General features: G+C 43.7%; 1 protein-coding gene across 5 annotated transcripts in view; it reads right to left on the bottom strand.

The window, feature by feature from the left end:
• Window positions 1–18,396, bottom strand: part of KDM3A (lysine demethylase 3A) — a 47,691-nt gene extending 29,295 nt beyond the window's left edge. For 2 of the 5 annotated variants that reach the window (XM_075571734.1, XM_075571761.1), the window contains exons 1-9: window positions 17,990–18,190; window positions 17,072–17,250; window positions 11,259–11,414; window positions 9,749–9,859; window positions 9,215–9,317; window positions 6,566–6,687; window positions 5,269–5,341; window positions 5,097–5,182; window positions 4,361–4,528 (exon numbers count right to left, since the gene is read on the bottom strand). In XM_075571734.1, the coding sequence (XP_075427849.1) occupies window positions 4,361–4,528; window positions 5,097–5,182; window positions 5,269–5,341; window positions 6,566–6,687; window positions 9,215–9,317; window positions 9,749–9,859; window positions 11,259–11,414; window positions 17,072–17,239 (987 nt within the window). In that variant the 5' untranslated portion in view covers window positions 17,240–17,250; window positions 17,990–18,190. Of the gene's footprint in view, window positions 1–4,360; window positions 4,529–5,096; window positions 5,183–5,268; window positions 5,342–6,565; window positions 6,688–9,214; window positions 9,318–9,748; window positions 9,860–11,258; window positions 11,415–17,071; window positions 17,251–17,989; window positions 18,191–18,223 lie in introns of those variants that run through there. The other 3 variants (XM_075571753.1, XM_075571744.1, XM_075571770.1) reach the window with 3 other exon arrangements.
• Window positions 18,397–22,759: the final 4,363 nt, after the last annotated feature.

Here is a 22,759-nt window from a genome sequence, read left to right as displayed (position 1 = left end):
GGGGTGTGTGTGTTGAAAAAGAGTAGGGGGGGTGTGGTGAAAAAGTGCAGGGGGGAGGCGAGTGCGGTGAAAGTAGACGTGAGTGGTGTAGGGGGGCATGTGAGGTAAGGGTGTAGGGGAGGGTGGAGTGGATTGGGGTTTTAATGGCTAACTTACTTACCTGATATATGTTAAATGTTGTGTTGATGGCAAATTGACGTATTTTTGGCGATCTGTGGAAGTAGGAGTGGTGAGTGGAAGAGAGGAGGGGGTGGAGGGGTGGTGTGAAAAAGAGGATGGGGGTGGGGGGATAAAGATGAGGGGGGTGTGGAAAAAGAGGAGGGGTGTGTGGAAAAAGAGGGGGGTGACTGGAGGGGGGAGAGGAGTGCAGGGGGGAGGGGAGTGTGGTGAAAGTAGACGTGAGTGGTGTAGGGGGGCATGTGAGGGTGGTGTAGGGGAGAGTTGAGTGGATTGTGGATTTAATGGTTAACTGACTTACCTGATATATGTAAAATGTAGTATTGATGAAAAATGAACGTATTTTTTGCGATCTGTGGAAGTGTGTTAAATTTATTAGTTGTGTTTGGGGGAAAAAGGGTTGGGGGGTGTAGAGGGTGGTTGTTAAGAGTGGGGTACGGGAGGGTTAAAAAGAGGAGGGAGTGGGGGAGGGGAAGAAGAGGAGTGGGGGTGGGGGGGAAGAAGAGGAGTGGGGGCGGGGGGGAAGAAGAGGAGTGGGGGCGGGGGGGAAGAAGAGGAGTGGGGGCGGGGGGGAAGAAGAGGAGTGGGGGCGGGGGGGAAGAAGAGGAGTGGGGGCGGGGGGGAAGAAGAGGAGTGGGGGCGGGGGGGAAGAAGAGGAGTGGGGGCGGGGGGGAAGAAGAGGAGTGGGGGCGGGGGGGAAGAAGAGGAGTGGGGGCGGGGGGGAAGAAGAGGAGTGGGGGCGGGGGGGAAGAAGAGTGGGGGGTGAAAAGAGATGGGAGGGGAGGTGGTGAAAAGAGATGGGGGGTGAAGAGATGGGAGGGGGGGTGGTGAAAAGAGATGGGAGGGGGGGTGAAATCAGATGGGAGGGGGGGGTGAGTGAAATATTTGTGCAAACTTTAAGAGGGAGTGTTAAGAAAAATTTTATTATTATGTACTTGGAGACTGATGAAAACTTAGTGTTGATGTAAGGTGTGGATGAGGGTAAGCAGAGGGAGTGTATCGCTAATGAAAAGCAGACGGACATCAGTAGCGGCCGTGCGGTGCGCAGACAGGGTAAGCTTAGGGAGTGGAGCACTGAGGAAACGCAGACGGACATCAGTAGTGGGCGTGCAGAGCGCAGACGGAACGGCGTTGATGCAGAGGAGATTGGTTTATATTTTATTGAGTGGTGAGCTGGGGTAAAGGAAGGCTTTTATTATTTAACAAACGTTCTAAGGTGGCAGGGAGTGTTCAGGCCACAGGCGGGCATTTGTTTTGTAGCTGCGCGGGAAGGCGGACATTTTGTGAACTGTCAAATGTTTATTAGGTGAAGGTGGGGGCGGGAAGGCGGACATTTTGAAAAAGCTAATTTTGGACAGGCTGAAATGTAACAGAAGCGGGCTTGCAGAGCGCAGACGGAACGGCGTTGATGTGGAGGAGAATGTTTATATTTATATTTTATTGAGTGATGAGCTGGGGTGAAGGAAGGCTTTTATTATTTCAGAAAGGTTGTAAGGTGGCAGGGAGTGTTCAGCGTGTTAAGGGGCCAAAGGCGGACAAATTTTTTTTTAGCTGCGCGGGAATGCGGACATTTAGTGAACTGTAAAATTTGTATTAGGTGAAAGTCGGCGCGGGAAGGCGGACATTTAGTGAACTGTAAAATTTGTATTAGGTGAAAGTCGGCGCGGGAAGGCGGACATTTTGTGAACTGTAAAATTTGTATTAGGTGAAAGTCGGCGCGGGAATGCGGACATTTTGTGAACTGTAAAATTTGTATTAGGTGAAAGTCGGCGCGGGAAGGCGGACATTTTGTGAACTCTAAAATTTGTATTAGGTGAAAGTCGGCGCGGGAAGGCGGACATTTTGTGAACTGTAAAATTTGTATTAAGTGAAGGTGATATACCCGGCCTTTCCCGGGATGTAAAGAAAAAGGATGTTGTTGAAAAAAGTTTGTTTGTAAACAAACAGTACAATGAACATGCAGTTGAGCAAATATGAGCAAAGTGTCTGTTTATTGTAATGGTTGTTTATAAAGAACATTTTTAGTAGTTCCAGTTGGAGCAAAGATATAAAAACAAAACCACAACTACAGTACAGTACACTGCCTGAGTAATAAATGTAGGCCAACTACACACTGACTGAGAAACTTCTGATTGGTCAAATGTCAATAAGGGGCGGAGCCAAAATTATAGTATGCATTAAATGACAGTTAGTGAGGAGATTCTCACAGCAGCCATTTTGTGTAAAGACAAATTAATTTCTACATATAGGTAAAAAAAACATATGTTTTTACCTGTATGTAGAAATTAATCTATGTTTTTTTTATTCCCTTTTCAGTGAAGCAAATGAATAACAATATGTTTAGGCATTAAATGACAGTGAGGAGATACTCACAGCAGCCACTTAATATTGTAAAATGTAGATTCCAACTTATCCCTTTAAGAGGTGTAACATTCATCTAATATGGATCTCATGTGATATTAAATATCACCCAAAAATATACTCTTCAAAAGAATCACTTATTTATATAAATATTGGTCATCTCTTAAGTATTATCTGATAATTAATTAGTGAATTAGACAGGGGTGATAGTCTGAGGTGGGTTAAATTAGACAGGGTGTGTGAAGCAAGCTGCGCGGCTACAGGGAGTGTCGGCCGGCTGTGTGTGAGGTCCGTGCGGCCGTGTGTGAGGTCCGTGCGGCCGTGTGATTTTTGTGCAACTTAAGGGAGAGTGCAGGCTATGGCGGCCGTGTGTGAGGTCCGTGCGGCCGTGTGCGAGGTCCGTGCGGCCGTGTGCGAGGTCCGTGCGCGAGGTCCGTGCGGCCGTGCGCGAGGTCCGTGCGGCCGTGTGCGAGGTCCGTGCGGCCGTGTGTGAGGTCCGTGCGGCCGTGTGTGAGGTCCGTGCGGCCGTGTGCGAGGTCCGTGCGGCCGTGTGCGAGGTCCGTGCGGCTGTGTGATTTTTGTGCAACTTAAGGGAGAGTGCAGGCTATGGCGGCCGTGTGTGAGGTCCGTGCAGCCGTGTGCGAGGTCCGTGCGGCCGTGTGTGAGGTCCGTGCGGCCGTGTGTGAGGTCCGTGCGGCCGTGTGCGAGGTCCGTGCGGCCGTGTGCGAGGTCCGTGCGGCCGTGTGCGAGGTCCGTGCGGCCGTGTGTGAGGTCCGTGCGGCTGTGTGTGAGGTCCGTGCGGCCGTGTGTGAGGTCCGTGCAGCTGTGTGCGAGGTCCGTGCGGCCGTGTGCGAGGTCCGTGCGGCCGTGTGTGAGGTCCGTGCGGCTGTGTGATTTTTGTGCAACTTAAGGGAGAGTGCAGGCTATGGCGGCCGTGTGTGAAGCAAGCTGCACGGCTACAGGGAGTGTCGGGCAGCCGTGTGTGCGGTCCGGCCGGGCGTGTGTGCGGAGCTGAAGATGACGGAAGTGCATTTTTTAAAGTTAAGGGAGAACGCCGTTTTTATTAGGTGAAGAAGGCTGGTCTCAGGTGTGAGTGTGTGTGTACACAGGTGTGAGTGTGTGTGTGTACACACAGGTGTGTGTGTGTGTACACAGGGGTGACAGTGAGTGTGTGTGGACAGGGGTGACAGTGTGAGATGGCTGAAACTTACCTTGGACTCCGCAGGGGTTCTCTGGGGGTATGGTGTGTCAGTGACAGTGAAGTAGGTGTGTGTCAGTGATGTCACTGTACCTTTAGGCCAATGAGAGTCGTGTGTGAGCCCGACTATGGGCGGGCGGACACAGGGACCAATGTCTGTGTGTGTGTCACAGTGGAGCTTACCCTCTTGGCCAATGAGAGTCGCGGGTGGGCGGCCAGACCCACGGACGAATCTGATTGGCCACATCTACAACCCCACAAACTTCAGATGTATATATTAAAATTTGATTTAAAAAAAAAAAAAAAAAAAAAATAACTGCTGTCACTGCAGATTAGACAACTACTTCCAGGTTTCAAGAATGTCTTATTTAGAAATAGAAGAAATGTTCATTACACCAAGTATTATGAGATTCTGGACATCTATAGCTATATCCGTGTAGAGCTCTTCAGAGTGCGAAAGGTTACGTTTGACGTACATCTGTTCTGTGAAGTATACGACATGGTCAGTCCCATATTGCCAGTTACATGCAAGAGTAATTCAGGTGTGTCTACAGCCTGCAAGAGCCCAATGTTGGTCATATTGATCTTTACAGACAGATTAGAAAAGTAGGTGTATACTTTTACATTTATATTCACCATTTGTTGATCTGCTTTGAAACCATCCAAGGGTTTTTTCATTGAGTTGAACAGTGAGTTTGAGGATTTTGGGTTGTCAACCACCACTAATGTTTTGCCATCATCTCTGGAATATGTAAGGAAGCTCGCTTTCTGCGCCGAGTCCCTTACAGGCACCTAAACCATTTGGAATACAAAATAGCATAAAAAGGATCAACTACTAAACAAAACCAGGTTTACTTCATGTTTTATACCCAAAAGGAATCACTGCTCAAAAGTTATTACTTAAAAAAATAAATAGCTTGTATATTTATACAAGTGTCAAAATATGTGTATGCCCTTTGACCCTTTGGGTGCCCCAAGACCTAGCCACCTTGTAATTTGGTTTGGCACTACAGGATTCCTGGGACGTAGTGGCCACATCATGCCCAAGGAGTGCTTGTTTTCCAGGGGAGACCTTGCCCTTCGCCCAGGACACGATCTGTAATGCAGCGCAATGGAAGGACACCACCTTCAGTTCTGGAATAAGTGATGCACAACCACGTGACCGCTCTATGGAGCAGTAACGTGATCGAAGTTTGCTGGAATGGCCGTGGCCCCTCCGGTGCCCAAAGGGTTAAGAAAAGCAGCCGCCACAGGAATTATTCATTTTTTTTTTAAACTTAAAATAATTTACCTTACATTTGTTTTTTTTCCTAAAAACGCATGTATAGATCAAGAGAGGAATTTGCAGCAAACAATTTACCTGTTCAACACGATTTTGTTTCGCGTCATACTTTTCTTCCTCGTCCGGGCAGATTCTTTTTGGAGCCAGAGATTTCCTGGATTTACCTGATGCATTTAACAATAACGAAGTTAGCTTTTGAGCAATGGAGAAAATGCTGACTGAGTGAAAGTGTTCCATCAAAACGTCTTACCGTTTCTTTCACAGCTGGTGTGCACAATATCGACATGTATCAGCGATGGGTCAACACATTTTAAAGCTGGAACCTTACAACAAAAGAAACACCTTTAATTTATGGAAACATTAACATTTGGTAAAAACTTTTAGAAAAAGTAAACCCTGCAGAACCAACAAGGAGGGACCAGCAAAGTATTATTACCCATCGATAATGTGCTGACCCCTCTCACACTGAAGAATCAAAAGCCGCAGTCCCACTACAGATTACAGACATACAAAGCTTTAACAAAAGCTGCAATAAGCACAATTTGTACAAAGAGAAACTTCATTAAAACTATTGTGCATATACAAAAGTGAAGATTAGCCCTGCCCATGAAGAGGTCTATGGACAATCTCTGGCCATGCTGTGTGCTTCAAGTGGTGCTTTCAGAGTTTCGCACGAGTTCTCTATGCAAAGGGCCTTCCAAATGCAGAGATTTAGGAGTACAGCTGACATTTATTTATAATAGCATGGGGAATAGTGTTACTCAGTCACCATACAGTAGAAACAGAGCAGGAAGGACCCAGAATCAAAAATAGAATAAAAGGGAATTTTAATGTGACAAAAGACCCATCCAACGTGTTTCGAACGTCACAGCATTCTTTTTCAAGGATAAAATATAGTGTAATACCATCCATTAAATACCCTCTTTTCTGTAGGCAGATTCGCGACAAAAACGGGCTCACGATGACGTCATGACGCAATGTGCGTCATCGCGCATGCGCAGAGACCAGGCGCCGTCTGAGGGCAAAACTGTCCATGCCGGCAGTGTGAAGCATTGTTAGTAAAGGCAATGCATACGGCAACACAGTAATTCTAATGGTGTAGTAAGCAGGCAAATTCGCACCAAAAACGGGCGCTCGATGACGTCATGACAGCAGACAGTTCCCGGAACATGGCTCCACAGCCATCAGAACGTTACTTAAATAAACGTAATGCTACTGAATTCACAGGTGTGATCCAAGTGTAAGTAAAACGTAAAAACGTTATTTGCAGTCAGATTTAGCTGCTTTTGTAAACTCTGAAGCCATGTGTTTTAAGAACCAGATTTTCGCAGCTAAACACTGATTTTTAGATGGGCCCATAACTAAAAAAACACTTAACCTAAGCTACATTTCACTTGAAGTTCTTTTGTATTTTCAATTAGTCTTCTGAGAGGCCGAGCATTAAACCTCAGACTAATACAATTCATACAGGCTTCCGACATGTGCATGACAGGAATTCATAAACCCATTAAACATCTCTCCTTCCACAAAGCAAATGAATCATTTACCTGCTCACACTTAACCTCCAGAATCCTCGCACTGGTGGCATTCACTATGGTTGCTGTAAACCATTGGGTTGAGGGATCCATACTATAAACCTTTATTGCTGTTCCAATTAAGCTTTTGGCACCTTTGAGGGAAATAAGGCTGGTTTAACTATATCAGAGGCATACAACAATGCAAGTAAATGATACACATTTGTAAGAATTAACTCCAAGGGAGATGTGAATAAAGTGTCGCATTGCTGCTAAGCAAGTCATTTTTCACTCCACATGACAATCCACACACCAAGGTGCTTTGCTCCATTTTCTGTCCCAATTTGCTTCATGAGCATATTGGGGAGAGGTTGTAGAATAAGCTAGGGGAGGATATAGTCAGTCCAGTTGTACATGCATCAGAAGTCTTCCACTATGCGTCAAAATAATCTGCTAGGTTTAGATGGCGGTAGGCTCTGCACCAAACGTAAGGAGCAAGAGTTATACATATGTCATTGTCCTCAACCAGATGCAGATATTTGCTCCATATCCACCAATGTTTGACAAGGAAATAAAGCATCAAGATAAGAAATTACATATAGTAATGTGTCCTATCTAGGATAGGAGATCAGGAGTCTCTGGGTCTTTATAGAACAGAATGTATTTTAATACAGGGCCATACTCTGACGGTGAGGGGGTAACCAGGCTTTATAATAAAGGCTAATCCCACTTGGTTGCCCCTGAACTGTGGTTTGGGGTCATAGAGTGTCAGCTCTTGGACCCGTGTATTGTGCATGCATTACTGTACCATGTAATAAAATATGCGACATGTGTAATTTTTTTATGTTGTACCCTTTCCATGAGCGCTAGCAAGTGGAGACGACCAGGCTGAGAGTTTCAGGGTAGGTTTGATGGAGAAACTTATTTCAGATTGCGTCTATTTAGCGGGGTTCCAAAGTTACTGGAGACCCCAAAAATGTACCCAAGGATTAGGTTAGATTCAAAGCTACATTGAAGCGCAGTGCTCCGGTCAAAACCCTACCTTGAAAATCGTTCTTGCGACTCACCACTCGTAGGTCCTGCTTCAGCATAGACCAGAAAAGGTAAATGGGGCATGAAGGGGTTAATGTGTTCCTGCAACCTACATCGAGGTCCCAAGTGTAATGAGGGGGTGCCCAGTGTTTGCCCAGGCCCCCTAAAACCCAGTATAAAGGTTTGGCGTTTACTCCAGCCAACAATAAGGCTGAGAGGGTTTAATTAAAATAAAGCTGAGAGGGTTTAATTAAAATAAGGCTGAGAGAGTTTAAATAAAGTAAAGTTAAAATGTTTGAAGATCCAGTTTGCTGTTTGTAAGGGATATAGGCTAGTGTAAAGGGAATAGTTTAGGGTTATGTTTTTATAAACCAAAAAAACTAACATTTTAGCAGCAGAATGTATGAAAGTATATTTTATTAAGCAGCAGTGTTTTAAAATATGTTTGACTTTATACATGAAGCATAAGGCAGGGTCTTCCATCTCCTAGCCACCTGGGGCTTTGGTGCCGGTGAGTCTACTCCTAGGCCCCTAGATCAAAGTGACACTAGATGCTAGGGGTGTGAAAGCCAGTAATTAGGATGGTTGTGTGAAGTGCCAGTGGCCTGTGAAGAAATACAGGCCATCCTGGCAAACTGTCACCTCCCTAGACAGAGCAGCCCCAGCACTGCGGGAGCTTTGCATGACAACTAAGCAAGATGGCGGTTTTGTCACACATGCCCAGTGCCATGCTGAAGCTAGGAGGTGCCAGGTTTCACTAACCTGGCAAAGTGTGTGAGTGGCTAGGAGATGAAATTCCCATGCTGCGGATTGGCTGCAATATTGTAGGGATGACTTTGAAAAGGTTATAAAAAAAGTGAGCAGCCAGCCCAGAGAGCAGGTTTTTCCCCAGCGATTCAATGGGATTCAATGTTTTTGCCAAGATTTCCAAGTTCTAAGTGACTCTAAGCCCATTGAAGCCTCGTGGAGACAGCAAGGAAACAGCTACAGGACTTTAAGCAGAAAAGTTCCTAAGTCAGACTTTCAGTACCATTTGGAGTGGAAAGTGCGGGAGCTGCTGGAGGCTCATGCCGATTTGAGCTCCAGAACCTTTTGGGCTAAGTCCCGGTTAACCAACGGAAGGACTAAAGACTTTATTTCCATCTGCAGTGTCAGTGTTTCAACCCCAAACCCCAGCAAGTGTATTTTTCTTCTACCTATTGTAATTCAATTTGTGCGTTTACCTGTTTCTACGGAATAAATTACAATTTATTTTACTTATTGGCTTTGCTAAGTGATATGAACCCGGTTTTAAAATGTGTAAGTACCTGGTCTTCGATGACACACTTCTATACAGTAGAACGGTATTTCTGATCTATCGAACTAGATTACTAGGTGTGCTTTGGAATGGAATACAAAAGTGCATTGATTGTATTCGTACATGGAACTACAGCTTACAAATTGTTGTATTTTGTCAGATTCAGTGTGACGGAAACTTAGAATTAGAAAAGCATGTGGCTGTCAAATATTTTACGAATTGCTGCATATTTTCTTCCAAATCACCAAAGACTACAATTACCCATACTTAAATCATATTTCATTATATAAACACCAATTTCAGGAAGAACATTCAATTCCTTTAAAACACACCCCAACAAACTTCATACCCACCTTGTAATACACGGCTTTCGTCCACATTCTTTCTTATCAAATCTTGAAATTCTCTATTAACACTTGGGTTTTCTAGCTTGAACTGTTTCAAGGTCTCTCGAAGCTATTGAAAGAAATTTAGTATGAATGTTTAAGATTAAGTAGGGACATGGTACACGCTGTTGACCTATTTCAACAAGCTTGTTTTCTTGGACTGTGCCTAATCATTAAAATAACGGTTTGTCAGTTCTATACCCTGATCATTGAAAATAAACATGTGTTCTAGACTAATGGGCCGATTCTGTAGGCTCAGAGGAGATCTATCAAACTTCAATTCGCTGGAAAAGGAAACTACTTTTGACTTGAGCGGGAGTTTACAGCTGATCTGCTTAGGAGCTTTGAGATTCAGCACCTAAATTGTCAACTGTCAACATTACTGGGGGGGAGGGGGACTGGTGGTGTTAAAAAAAAAAAAAAAAAAAGAAGAAGGGGGGGGGGGAGAGATATAGATTCGGTGAGGTGGAAGACAAAATCATTTTTTTTTTTTTTTTTTACCTGAACAGGCTTCACAAGGTCTTGCGCTAGAAAGTCTCTGCTTTTATCCCCAAGGAACTGTATGTATGTTCTAGATCCCAGAAACGCTTTGCCCACCAAGCATTTATAAGTCTGTTTATAGAAGAGAACACCTGTTAGATATAGGTGCAGTTCCACATTTGAGATCTCAAATGTACAAACAAAAGCAAATGTAAGCAATGAAATAACAGGCAGTACCGAGACAACGTACAATCCAAAACCATTATTGAGTCATTACGATTCTGTTGCCTTGAGAGAAAAGGTAGAATAACCCCTGCATATTTATATATATTTGTGCACAATCTAGTGTATGATGTCACCTCTTATCCCCTAAAATTGTATCTGGTCTTGTTTATTCCTAAACAACGTGCCAAGAACTAAATTCAAATGGTTCCTAAACCCCACTCAATTGATAATTTTAAAGAAATTGAAATAATTGGACTTCAAAGAACCTTATCCAACATGCCCAGGATTAGACTCGGGCTTCTCTTTTAATAACCCTTTCTAATCTGCGCTTATTGCAGATGGGAAGCAAGCGAGAAGAAGCAGCAGGATTTGCCATGCAAACGTCCTGCAAAAACTTTAAAAAAAATACAATAAACCCCTCGATGATCACCCTGGATAAGTGGTACATGAGTACCAAGAACACAGGACATGTCTAACTGCATAAACCAGTTCCAGGAACAGGATAATTACACAAACTTGTTTTTCGTATATTGATATATATTTTACCAACCCCAATTCGTTGTCCCCCCCACCCCCACATACCTAACCCCCCCCCCCCGCTTTAATACTCACACTGGCATCAGGTGGGGGAAAGTGGATCCAAAACCAGCTCACAATTAATTAATTGCAGAGTATTTTTTTTTGCAGACTTCCAGCCCCAATTCCACCATGATGTGTAGTTTGAAATGTGAAGACCAGGTGACATACACTAGCTCACTCCAACGAGACTCATGTTGTGTTAGAACGTGATATTTGAGATCTTGGAGATTCAGATCCAAGTGAACCATAACTGACATCAATTAATTATACACCGAGAAACACAAAAATGACGACAATCTCAGTTTCATCATACTCAACCGTGAAAAAATAAAAAATAAATAGTTACTATATAGGGATTAAGCCCAAACAGGACTCGAAGCGCTTCACACTTACAATACAGCACATGGTATGCAGCACTGTACACAGAATATTAGAATATTACAGACCGTCCCTGTCCTGACGAGTTTACAATCGGTTTGGTTTATGAGGCACAGGCAGATAGTAACTTGTTCAAATAGCAGTGTCTGCTCCCTGTGACAAGGCCACATTAAAGTAAATGTCATGGATTTCAGTCAGTGCCTTTACTCAATGAGCCCCCCCCTTCCACCCAACTAGCACAGAACACAAAAATAAAGTTAGAAGTTGCTAGCATATATTAATCAGAAAAAAGGTCAACGGTTGCCCAGGAAAGATAATGAATTAAAGTGGGGAATGTAAAGATACATACCATTGCAGGCCATTGAACAGTTTCACCCGGGTTACTGGGGGATTTCCGGTCAGCCAATACCAAGCTGTGCTCCACTAGGAAAACCTTCACTTCCCTGCTGTAAACTTCTATCCATGATCTCTTTTGCCATGGCTCTTCATCAAATTCCACACAAACCTGGAGGCAGAAAGGGAAATGCGATGTCACAACCCTATTGAAATGTAACAGTGTTTATATGCTTGCAGAATACAGTTTCTACTCAAATGTAACTAAAATATATCTATTATAATAATAGAGAATCTTCACAGGTTATTTGTGGATAAAGAGTGATGGTTTGGAGAGTGAAACAGGCTTATGGAGCCTGTTGGACATGTAGACCGTTATTTCACTATATACTGAGGGTTTTTCTTCATCTTTGAGCTTTATACTGTAATTTCCTCAATACCATCCCCCTCCACACTCCAATCTATTCAAGTGCACAGCTGCTAGACTAATCCTTAGACAACATGCTTCCCTTATTCTAGTATCCAGTACTATGCCCAGCACAAACTCCTTATATACAATGCCATGCATGTATTCCCTTCTCCTCCTCACTCATTCTTGTAATGTAGCAGGGAAATCTAAAGTTCCCAGCTAATCAAAATACGACAGGGCCGCTCCACAGGAAAGCCATTAGTGGCAGCTGATCTGATGACAGAAAAAAAAAAAACAGAAAACAATTGGTATGCTGGAAAGGTGCAACTACACACTCTCTACCTATTTGCTGAGGTGAGGAACACAATCTGATGGTCCAGACAATAAACTACGTTTAATATCCTGCATGTTACCTGGTCAACCTTTAACTGTTGTGTTCTAAGCTCCTAAAACAGCACTAGGATATTTACATTTCACTTGGTTAAGAAAATGTGTTGGTACAGCTTTTGAAAGTTTAATCTTACAATAAATTATAGGTCCTACAACATTGAGGTCGCCGTATTTTGTAGATTATGCCACAACAGAGTATGTCACAAAAATTATAATCATATTTCAGATGGACTATAGGCAGGAGTGAGGGGGGAGTATCGTGGGTATTGGGGGAATGGATGATGCCTAGATCGCGATCATGCGGCCTATTCTTTTCTTCCCTTTAATAATTGCGAGTCACACCAATGGATTTGTTGCAAGATATTTTTTTTCGGTCCTTGACTTAATGTTTGTTGCAAAGTTTATTCAACCCACGACATGTACCACAAATGTTTGTTAAATTGTGAATTATAGATAATTTTTTAAACAGTACATGGGAAACAAATAAAATCGATAAATGATAGACAGCTGTTTGTATCAGTTTTAACAGAACGCATAAATCATACATAACGGCGTATCAATATCACTCTTCAGTGCTATACGAAGCACAAAATCAAATATGAATGTTATGCTTACACATGACTGGAAGTAGGTGCGGATTGAATAATCTCATTGGAGAAAAAACATGAAAAAATACATTTTAGATTAAGTTAAATGTTCACGTTAAAGTATTATAATTGTTATTAAAAAAAAAGACTGGTTTCATCAAAAACTGATTGTGCGCCTGTCATACCTCCTGGAAACACTTCAAGCGAAGTACTATGCAAACATAAATAAATCTAATAAATTAGAAGACACGGCATTAAAATGTCAGTGGGTCCATCAGATTTGCACATTGGCTGCATCATTTCCTTTTTGTCTCCCACCCAATGAAAGCAGAGCTCAAAATGAAAGTAAAGCACAGAGTGGCTGGACCATCCCCCGAGGGAGGAGTTTACCAGCACACAGGCATTAGCAGCGTGAGTATGGAACCACAATTCCCTCTTCACCATTAGATCTTAAGTAACTACACTGAAGCGCTTTGTTAAACGCTACCAATTTAAGAGAATAAATGCTTTGTTTGTATTACAAAAAGGGAGTAGTTTGCCTTTTCAGGTATGACTCAGGGGTAATGCCATTTATATAATATTTTTGTAGGTTCCACCGGGCTGGAGTTTAATATTTCTTTTTGAATTCTATGTAAAGTGTACGATGCCCGGGCCTTGCAAGGAAATGTATATAACAAAACCTTGCAAATCATTAAAAAATACAAATTCATTAAGATGTGTTTTGAAAACCATTTTACCACATCATATTCTTTTTGGTTTTGTTAATAAAAATGCTCTTCAATTCAACATTTGCACATCAAAATGGCGAAAATAACTTGTCAAGCCCAAAACACTCATATCCACACACTATGCCATCAATATTCAGTTTTAAAAGCTCTAAAAATTGTGTCCCTTTATTCTGATGCAACACAAACAAAAATCCAGATCCCTTAATAATTACACCCGTGCTACTTACATAAACAATGGTGTCACTTCAAAAAATGCAGCCAACTGTTTACAGCAGCTGCCATTCTGTTACTATTTATGGTTCATTTAAAAAAAAAAGACAGAAAAACAGTAATATTGTTTTTACATTTCATAATATAATTAAGTCAAAAAAGTAAGGCACGCTTAAAACGGTAATTTTTACCCTGCTTTTATTACTGGAATTACTGTAGAGCCTAGTTGCAAACCTTGGCCGAAACCCCAATGGGGAAAAAAAATTAAAAAAAAATAATATTGTATAGGCCTACATACACATCTGCCATTTCTTAGTTAGGGTTTTGGACATAAAATGTCAAGCTACTAAACAGATTTAATTAGGATATCATATGTATATGGGTAGGAAGGCTTTCCCTTTGATGCAACTCAACACAATGCTAATTAGTACTGCACCTTTAAATATTGAACCGAGCAAAGCTTGTCCAATCACTTTGCTCGCTCGACACTGTAAATACAGACACACACGTGTTTGACAAAGTTACAACCCCTTTACATACTGTAGCACAATACACAGCCAACGTGAGATGGGCACTCCCCACCTTATATGTACAGGAGAAACCACTAAGAATGCTCTGCATTAGCATTAATTTTACACTAATAAGCAAATCCACCCCTATCTCAAGGCAAATAGCACGGTGCATAGAGCCAGAGCGGAGGAAGAAGCCACTAACTTCCAAGTGCAGAACTGCTGGGGGAAGGCAAAGGTAGGAACAACAAGAACAACTGTACACTACTTGCAAAGGGAATTCAGAGGGAAAAACAACAACAACAACAACAACAACAACCCGACACTACACACTTAAATTTACAGCAGCAGTCTTGCATACTCTGCCTTTGCCTTTTGATTTGTACAGCACTGCAACCGTGGGGTCCTTCAAACAGAACTGTTCTTTTCAGCTCCTGAAACACCCAAAATACAACGTACCGGTTTAGTTACCGTGTTCTCCACCTCGTTGGGGAACGTAATACGGCCACCAAATCTTGTGGGTCCCAGGATTCAATTGGAAGCCGCAACAGTTGCAGCTTCCAATTGGACGTACGTTTAAATGTCATGGCAGAACACAGGTAGAAAAACCTTTAGGTATCTTAGGCTACGCTTATAGTGCCGGCGACAGCGACGGAAGGCTGCGGTCACTGGAAAAATCAAATTGAGAGGACTTCCAGCGATCGCGACCAAGCCGTCGCTCCGCACTTACTTTTGGACGTACATTTAAATCTCAAGGGAGAACACAGGTAGAAAAAACTTTAAGTATCTTAGAAACCAGGGGTACCCTGAAACACAAAATAACAGTTCAGCTCAGGAAGACCATATAGTTCCCACGTAGTAAAAATAAAGATATTTAGCCTGGATTGCGGTCTAAACCCACCAAAATTAGAGTCTGAAGACCCAACAAACTTTAGCTACGTAACAGTATTAACTTCTTTGGTGGCTGTATAGTGAAGGCATTGCTGGTGCAACTGATATACAGATACATGTATGTGAACAACAGAATGACAGGTCCCAAGGAGGCATGTACAAATACAATGTTACTTCATGTCCTGTTGAACAAATCACGTTATCCACCTATACACGTAGGAGCTATTTCAGATGCTAAGCACTTTGGGTTCTACACTTGGAAGACACGAGAACAAAGGATGTAATAAAAACCTAACACTAACAAAAAACAAGACCATTTAAAGGAGCAGTAACGGAAATGGCATGTTGAAGGGGTACATAGTAGATGAGGTTGAAAAAAGACTTCCATCCATCAAGTTCAACCTATGCTAAATTTAGACAACAGATACCTTATCCTATATCTATACTTATTGATCCAGAGGAAGGCAAACAAAAAACCCCATTAAGGGGAAAAATTAATTCCTTCCTGACTCCAAGAATTGGCAGTCGGATTAATCCCTGGATCAACATCCTTCCCATGTATACTTATTTGGTATATCCCTGTACCTTTCCCATCTAAAAAGATGTCCAACCTTTTTTTGAACAAATCTATTGTATCTGCCATCACAGTCTCCATGGGTAATGAATTCCACATTTGAGCTGCCCTTACTGTAAAGAACCCTTTCCTTTGTTGCTGGTGAAATTTCCTTTCCTCCAACCTTAAGGGATGGCCCCGAGTCCTTTGTACTGCCCGCGGGATGAATAGTTCTTTTGAAAGCTCCTTGTATGGTCCCCGAATATATTTGTATATAGTTATCATATCCCCTCTTAGACGCCTCTTTTCTAACATAAATAAATCTAATTTAGCTAGCCTCCCTCATAAGTTAGATTGTCCATCCCCTGTATTAATTTGGTGGCTCTTCTCTGCACTCTCTCTAGTTCCATAATGTCTTTTCTTAGGATTGGTGCCCAAAAGGCTCACTTAGGTGAAAATCCATATTTGTACAACTGAAATATATGCAGAGGCTTTTTGTCATGTTATATTACGAGGTCACAATCTCAATAGCACTGCTTTTTGATACGATTATATATGGTGTGGTGGGCTTGGGTTCCCAGCTTACAGGATCTCTGTATGCAATTGAAAACATATCCATATTAGCTTAATGATTTGGAAATATATTCAATTTTAACCAAACCTTTAGAGTTCCCTTATGACATCTGGTATGTCAAGGGCCTGTGCACACCAGGGGCCCAATTGACATACCAAGTATGTCATGGACAAAAGCTTGTTTTCATGGTGCAAAGCCTGTTACAAATGCGTTATTTACATCAGTTATGCACGTATATGACGATTGCAGTACAGTACATGCCTCGATAAGTGGGAAAAGGGAGTGCTTCACTTTAAGTACATTTTCGCTTTACATACATGCTTCGGTCCCCATTGCGTACGTTAATGCGAGGTATGCCTGTATATATTTTACAGCCGAGGTGAGCAACTGTCGCCAATCGCGGCGAATTGGCCATGAAAGTTTGGTGAATGAGTTTGCCAGCTCCCACAGCAAAATAAACTTTCCTGGCGGCGTGAGCTGGTTTCCGCTTTCTGAATGAGTAATTGACGCAGCACAGCCATCCAATACTCCCCTCTGCCTTCAGTTGGAGTCTAGACCCGTCCTTGAACTGGTATTTTTTATAAAAAATTCCAATTTCTCCCCGAGATGGATAAGTGGGTGATTCGAAAACAAAGTGAACCAGCAGCAGGGGATATTGCGGAGGTGAGTGAAACAGACGAACAGTGTGTATTAAATGTTCGATTGAGCAACCTAATTTCTCAATTTTTACATGGTGTGGCGATTTTCACTTCTCATTCACCACACCTGTGCCTATATTGAAAAATAGGTTACCCACCTGTTTTACAGAAATAATATTCCATAACTGACCTCCACAGGGTTTGCCAACCACAAAGCAACCCCCCCTGCCCTCGACGGGATGTTTCATCGGACAGTCACACAAACCCTGTCTGACTGCTATCACACCTCGCATTAACTTTAATATATTAGAGCAGTTGTGTCATCTAATAGCGCACTTACCTTCAAGTCGGTCCTGGCAATATCTTTGTGTGAGGCGGCTCTGATTACGCCGCTTTGCCATGGCCATTCGGAGATGTGATCCCCATCCAGCTGCAAATTATTCCCCGACACACCGACAAACCTCTGCCCGACCAGGATGTGCTGATTATCATGGTGCGTTAGCACCATTTTCACCTGCCCTTAAATGTGAAAAACACGGTGGAAAAAACAAGTCACAAACCAATAATGAGCTCATTAACCCACTGTGTTTGCTACTACACCATCGCCAGGATTCAGGAGCAGTTGAACCCAATCCAGCGGTAACAGCCATGGACTGGAATGACAGTTAACGCCAGATCGGGGTGAAACACCCCACATCGGGCCGTAGCGTAGCCGACCTGCAAAACCAGTGTGTATTAAAGAGGGGGGAAAAGGGGAGTACTCCCCAACCCAAATGGGGAGTTCTCCCCAACCCTTGCAATGCTAAGGATAGTACTGGCAATGAGAGACTTGGACAGTTGTCAACATGCATTGGGTTTAACAACTGGGTGATCAGCTGGCTAAACATTAACATGGGTGGGCAGGCAAGTGTTATCCTTACATATCCCACCCCCAACTGAAAGTGAGCAGATATTCACTAACAGAATACGGTGTGTGTGTGTGTATATCTCTACACACACACAGTTTCCTTATAATAAACACAGAAGCCTGACTGCGGCCGGGTCCCTCCCCCTCACTATGAATGTATAGAGATGCTGTTTAGGAGCAGTTCCGTGGCAGGAACACGCCGCGGTATAAACACAAAGGCGCTGCGCCCCGAGAAAAGGGCTGCTCCGGAGACCGGACACTAACGCTGCAGGTTCCGGCCCAGAGAAACCGTTACATCTCACACAGCGCGGAGCGGCTGCCGTCACTCCCACACTGACCCCCGGTACTCACCGGTCACAGCCTCGCTACAAACTCCTGGCCCGGTGCTCAGTTCGTACACTCTCCCAGGTTTTCGTTTGCTCTTCCCACCGCCCCGTATTTTGTGCGCAATTTGTTTAAAGTATAAAACCGTCCCAGCGCTGCGCTCTCTCTCCGCAACTGTACCTCTCACTGCCTCATACTACTACTACTCCAGGACAGACAAACACAGCACGCGAACCGTCAAAGCTACGCCCCCCAACTTACTATTGGCAAGCGGCGTGCAATCCTACCGAGCTCTTCTCAGCGATTGATCGGCGCGGATGTCAATCAAGCACGAACCAAACCGCCTCCTCTCCAAGCTATTAAGAGCTCCTTGAGCACTAGTGATCCAGCTGCGGCTTCTGACGCGAACGCCGATATATCCTTCCGCGGCTGGAGAACGTTATTCCAACTGTCATTGGAGGACACGTACAGTATTCCTGAGAAAATAGTTCCCCCTGCTCTAAAGTTGTTTGGCGCTTCACATAGTATGTAATTGGTTGGGGGTAAACATTAATATTTCCTGGCAAGCACGCCCCTGAATTGTGGGGAATAATTAGCGTCCCTTATATTATCGCGGTTGGCACTGCGACAGAACGGGAAAAAGTGCCGGCCGCGGAAGAAGCGGCGCGTGCGAAGAGTACTGTGAATTTGGTATACGTGCAGCTCAAAGCGTCCGCCTCTGATCTCGCGATGGGGAGGAGGGAATTCGCAGGAAGGCAGCTGGTGGCGGAAGAGGGGGCAGGGCCTCTTGTTCCCAGCGCTCCTATTAGTCATGTCAACACCACAGTGAGGCTGCTGGTTTTTTTCGCTGCCATCTTGTTTTAGAAGAAGGAAAAAGACGAAGACTTTGCTTAGAAAAAGCCAGCACATATTCTGTAATTTTTTATTTGCCATTGGATAGTAATCTTAGGGACTTGCCAACCCTTTCCAACAATACCATTGGTTTCATGAACAACATTGTGGTTAGGCTAGAAAAGTGTGAGAGGCGTTGGCAGCCATTTTGTAGACTGGTGGTGTGGTGCAGTTGAGTTGGCTTGTAATGGAGGACATATTGCACACAAAAAACACTCACACTTGTCCAACTTTGTCTTCATATTCCTGTTTTAAACGTTTTAGGAGTTGTAAGGAGCATGTAAATAATAATATTACATAAAGTAAACACTGAAATACTTATTGAAGTAATGCCATCTATTTGAGGATATATGACAGATGCTTCGTAGGGTGTGATACATTTTATTTCGATCAACATATCAGTCGTACAAGGTTGTCTTTTGGTTAAATGTCAACTAACTATATTTTGTGAGATTTTGAAATCAAGTTGACAGAGCAATGTTGGAATTAAATTAAGATTTCTATAAATACAACAAAAAACTCAAATGGGATGAATGTTGAGTATTTTATTGCATTGCCAAGGTCCAAACTTTGGTACATTTAAGATTTTTTTTTCTAAACAATATATTTATACAAGGTAAATTTGATGTCAATACACAATCTTAGTAAGGTGCAAATACACATCCAATATGCATGATTTGTGATCTCTGATTGAAAGATGGCATCCTAGTAAGGTAGTTCTCAATTCAATGGTAAGAACTGAGAAGTTCATGAGATTTTCTAGGCATTCAGTTTAGAACTTGACCGTCTTCTAAAATCATGTAATTAAATATGGTAGGAATAGGTCACTTTGCACGTATGTTGCACTTACCTTGTAGTGAGTGTACCTAAGATGGCTGTCAATGGTTGACTCATTGGACCATCTCGTTGAGTTACATATTTGTCAACGATAAGGAAATACATTAATTAACCATCAAAGTAATTTTTGAATAGTGGATTGAATACATTAATAATATTCAGCTGCAGTCTAAGAAGCCATTGCCACGCAGAATGAGTGCCATGCATTTATATAGTGTTTACAGAGACAGAGCCATATTTACTAACCAGTGATATTCCATACGAGACCTTCCAGCACGACTTAGAAAATATGGCCACTTACGGCCATATTTCAAGTGTATTAGCTGTAAGGTGTCTTCCAGCATTGAAAGTGTCTTATGGAGTAGCAGTTTCTTGTAAATATGGCCCAATATGTTTTCTCTTTTATGTTTTTTATATTCATAACTAGCCGGCGTTGCCCGGAGGCAGGGAGGGGGGCGTGAAAGGCAGGGGGGCGTGAAAGACAGGGGGGGGCGTGAAAAGCAGGGGGGGGGGGCGTGAAAGGCAGGGGGGGCGTGAAAGGCAGAGGGGGGGGGCGTGAAAGGCAGGGGGGGCGTGAAAGGCAGGGGGCAGCGTGAAAGGCAGGGGGGGGCGTGAAAGGCAGAGGGGGGGGCGTGAAGGGCAGAGGGGGGGACGTGAAAGGCAGAGGGGGGGGCGTGAAAGGCAGAGGGGGGGGCGTGAAAGGCACACACACACACAGTGTCTCACACACACAGTGTCACACACACACACACAGTGACACACACAGTGACACACACACACACACACAGTGTCACACACACACACACACAGTGTCACACACACACACACAGACACACACACACACACACACAGTGTCACAGACACACACACACACACGTCACCTAGAGCGACACACACTCGACACCTACCTCTACTTCCGGGCGCCGCCATCTTTTCACTCGGCACCGCGAGGGAGGAAGGGGGTCCTTCCGGGCGCCGCCATCTTTGCAGCCTGCCTGGCCACTGCCTGTTCCCCCGCCGGGGATGGAGATGAGCGCCGGGAGGGAGAGGTGAGCGGAGGGAGAGGTGAGCGGAGGGAGAGGTGAGCGGAGGGAGAGGTGAGCGGAGGGAGGGAGGGGAGAGGTGAGTGGAGGGAGGGGAGAGGTGAGCGGAGGGAGGGAGGGGAGAGGAGCGGAGGGAGGGGAGAGATGAGCGGAGGGAGGGGAGAGATGAGCGCCGGGAGGGGAGAGAGGTGTGTGTGTGTGTGTGTGTGTGTGTGTGACACTGTGTGTGTGTGTGACACTGTGTGTGTGGGGGGGGGGGCGTGGCGCCGCGGGGGAAGAGAGTGGCAGTTGGGTGACGTCAGACCCACCAATCTGATTGGCCAGAGGCTGAGGACCAATCAGATTCACCGCAGCTAGTACCAACCTTTCGATTTTATATATTAAGATAATAATTACCAGTTATGTTACCTTTGTTCATAACCGAGTGTAAGGATTCGTCTTTCGCCTAGACCTGCGACCGGGTCTCCTGCCTCCTGCAGCGCATCACGTGGACCGGCAAATGCCAGCGTTCCTTTTAGGGGCGCGCGCGGACCGCACTCGGCACTAAATGCCGTTCCCGCTTGTCCCGCCTCCAGGCTTCGCTCGAGCAGTGATGTCATTGCCGTGCAGCGTGCGGCAAGCGATCAGAGGCTGCCTTGCTCCTCTGTCTAAAAGGATACACCTGTGCTGTCTCCCTCAGCCAACCACAGCCAGGCATACTCCTCAGTATGCTCCCAGCTTATTGGACTGTTCTGCCTTATATGCTCAGCCTGCCCTCTGGCACGTTGGCTGAGCATAACCTCATGTTCACTGCAGTCCTGCCTCCTGTCTGAGCCTTGCCTGTTTTGTCCTGTGTTGCCTGACCTTGCTTGTTTTTTGGATTCCATACTTCTCTGCTCCTGACCCGGCTTATCAACGACGATCCGTACCTCTCCGCTCCTGACCCCGGCTTACCCACGACGATCCGCACCTCTCCAATTCCGACCTTGGCTAAAGTACCTGCAACGATCTGTACCTCTCCAATCCAGACCTCGGCAAGTATCACTGACCATCCTGACCTCTCCTACCCTGACCCAGCTACCTCGACCGGCTACCTCGACCTATCTACACTCCAGACGCCCTCGCGGCTGTGGGTTGGTGTTTATCAAATCCCCACCTAGCCAAGCGAAGAAGCGGTGCACTGAGGTAAGTATGAAACCACACGCAGCTCTAACAAAAAACGACTAATTTATTGAAAAAAAGGGAACAAACATCACAAAGCTAGGAACCTCTGACGCGTTTCATCCCGCAAGGGACTTTGTCAAAGAGTGAGTGGTGAACTATCTCATACACCTCTATATACCACCAGCTTGAATGTGATAGGTCAATAATAAATTGGTTAAGGACGGCAACTTCTATATGCAGCTGCTTGTTAATGAATGAGATTGCCGTTCCATCTATACAAGCATAGTGGTGTATAAAAGGGGAGAGAGGGATAACAACATACAAGTGTATACATAATACATATAACAACAAATAATAATAAACAACTTATTGCAAAACTACTGAAAAAATTGTATAAACAGTAGTAGTAAGAGATCAAATAAAACCAACATTCAAGCAACATAGATGAAAACAAGGAATGGATTAGAATATAAAGAGATAATATTAAATTAAACTAATCAAACAGATAAGAGACAGGTTAAAAAATATATATTATAGATAATAAAGTCAGTAAATAATAACTATATTTCAATAAACACTGTTAAAAAGTATATTATAATCACTAATTATAATAAAATAATTATAATAATCATAAATGTTAACCTGTCATATCAATATAACAATAAAAATAAGAAATTGTCAAAATGAAAACAATAAAGAATAATAATAATAATGAAATATAACATCATAAATATACTAATATTAAAGTGTACATAATATTCCATATGGTGAACAGCAGCATGTATCTATGAAAACACTATAACAATACAAGAGCAGTTGAAAGCAGAAGAAAGCCAGTACTTAAACATACTCCATTAGTTAAACTAGGAAATGCTTAAGCTCC

This window comes from Ascaphus truei, chromosome 1, assembly GCF_040206685.1.
Source record: "Ascaphus truei isolate aAscTru1 chromosome 1, aAscTru1.hap1, whole genome shotgun sequence".
Classification (NCBI taxonomy): Eukaryota; Metazoa; Chordata; class Amphibia; order Anura; family Ascaphidae; genus Ascaphus; species Ascaphus truei.
Note: the sequence above shows the minus strand (reverse complement) of the source record. Positions and strands in the feature narration are given on the sequence as shown.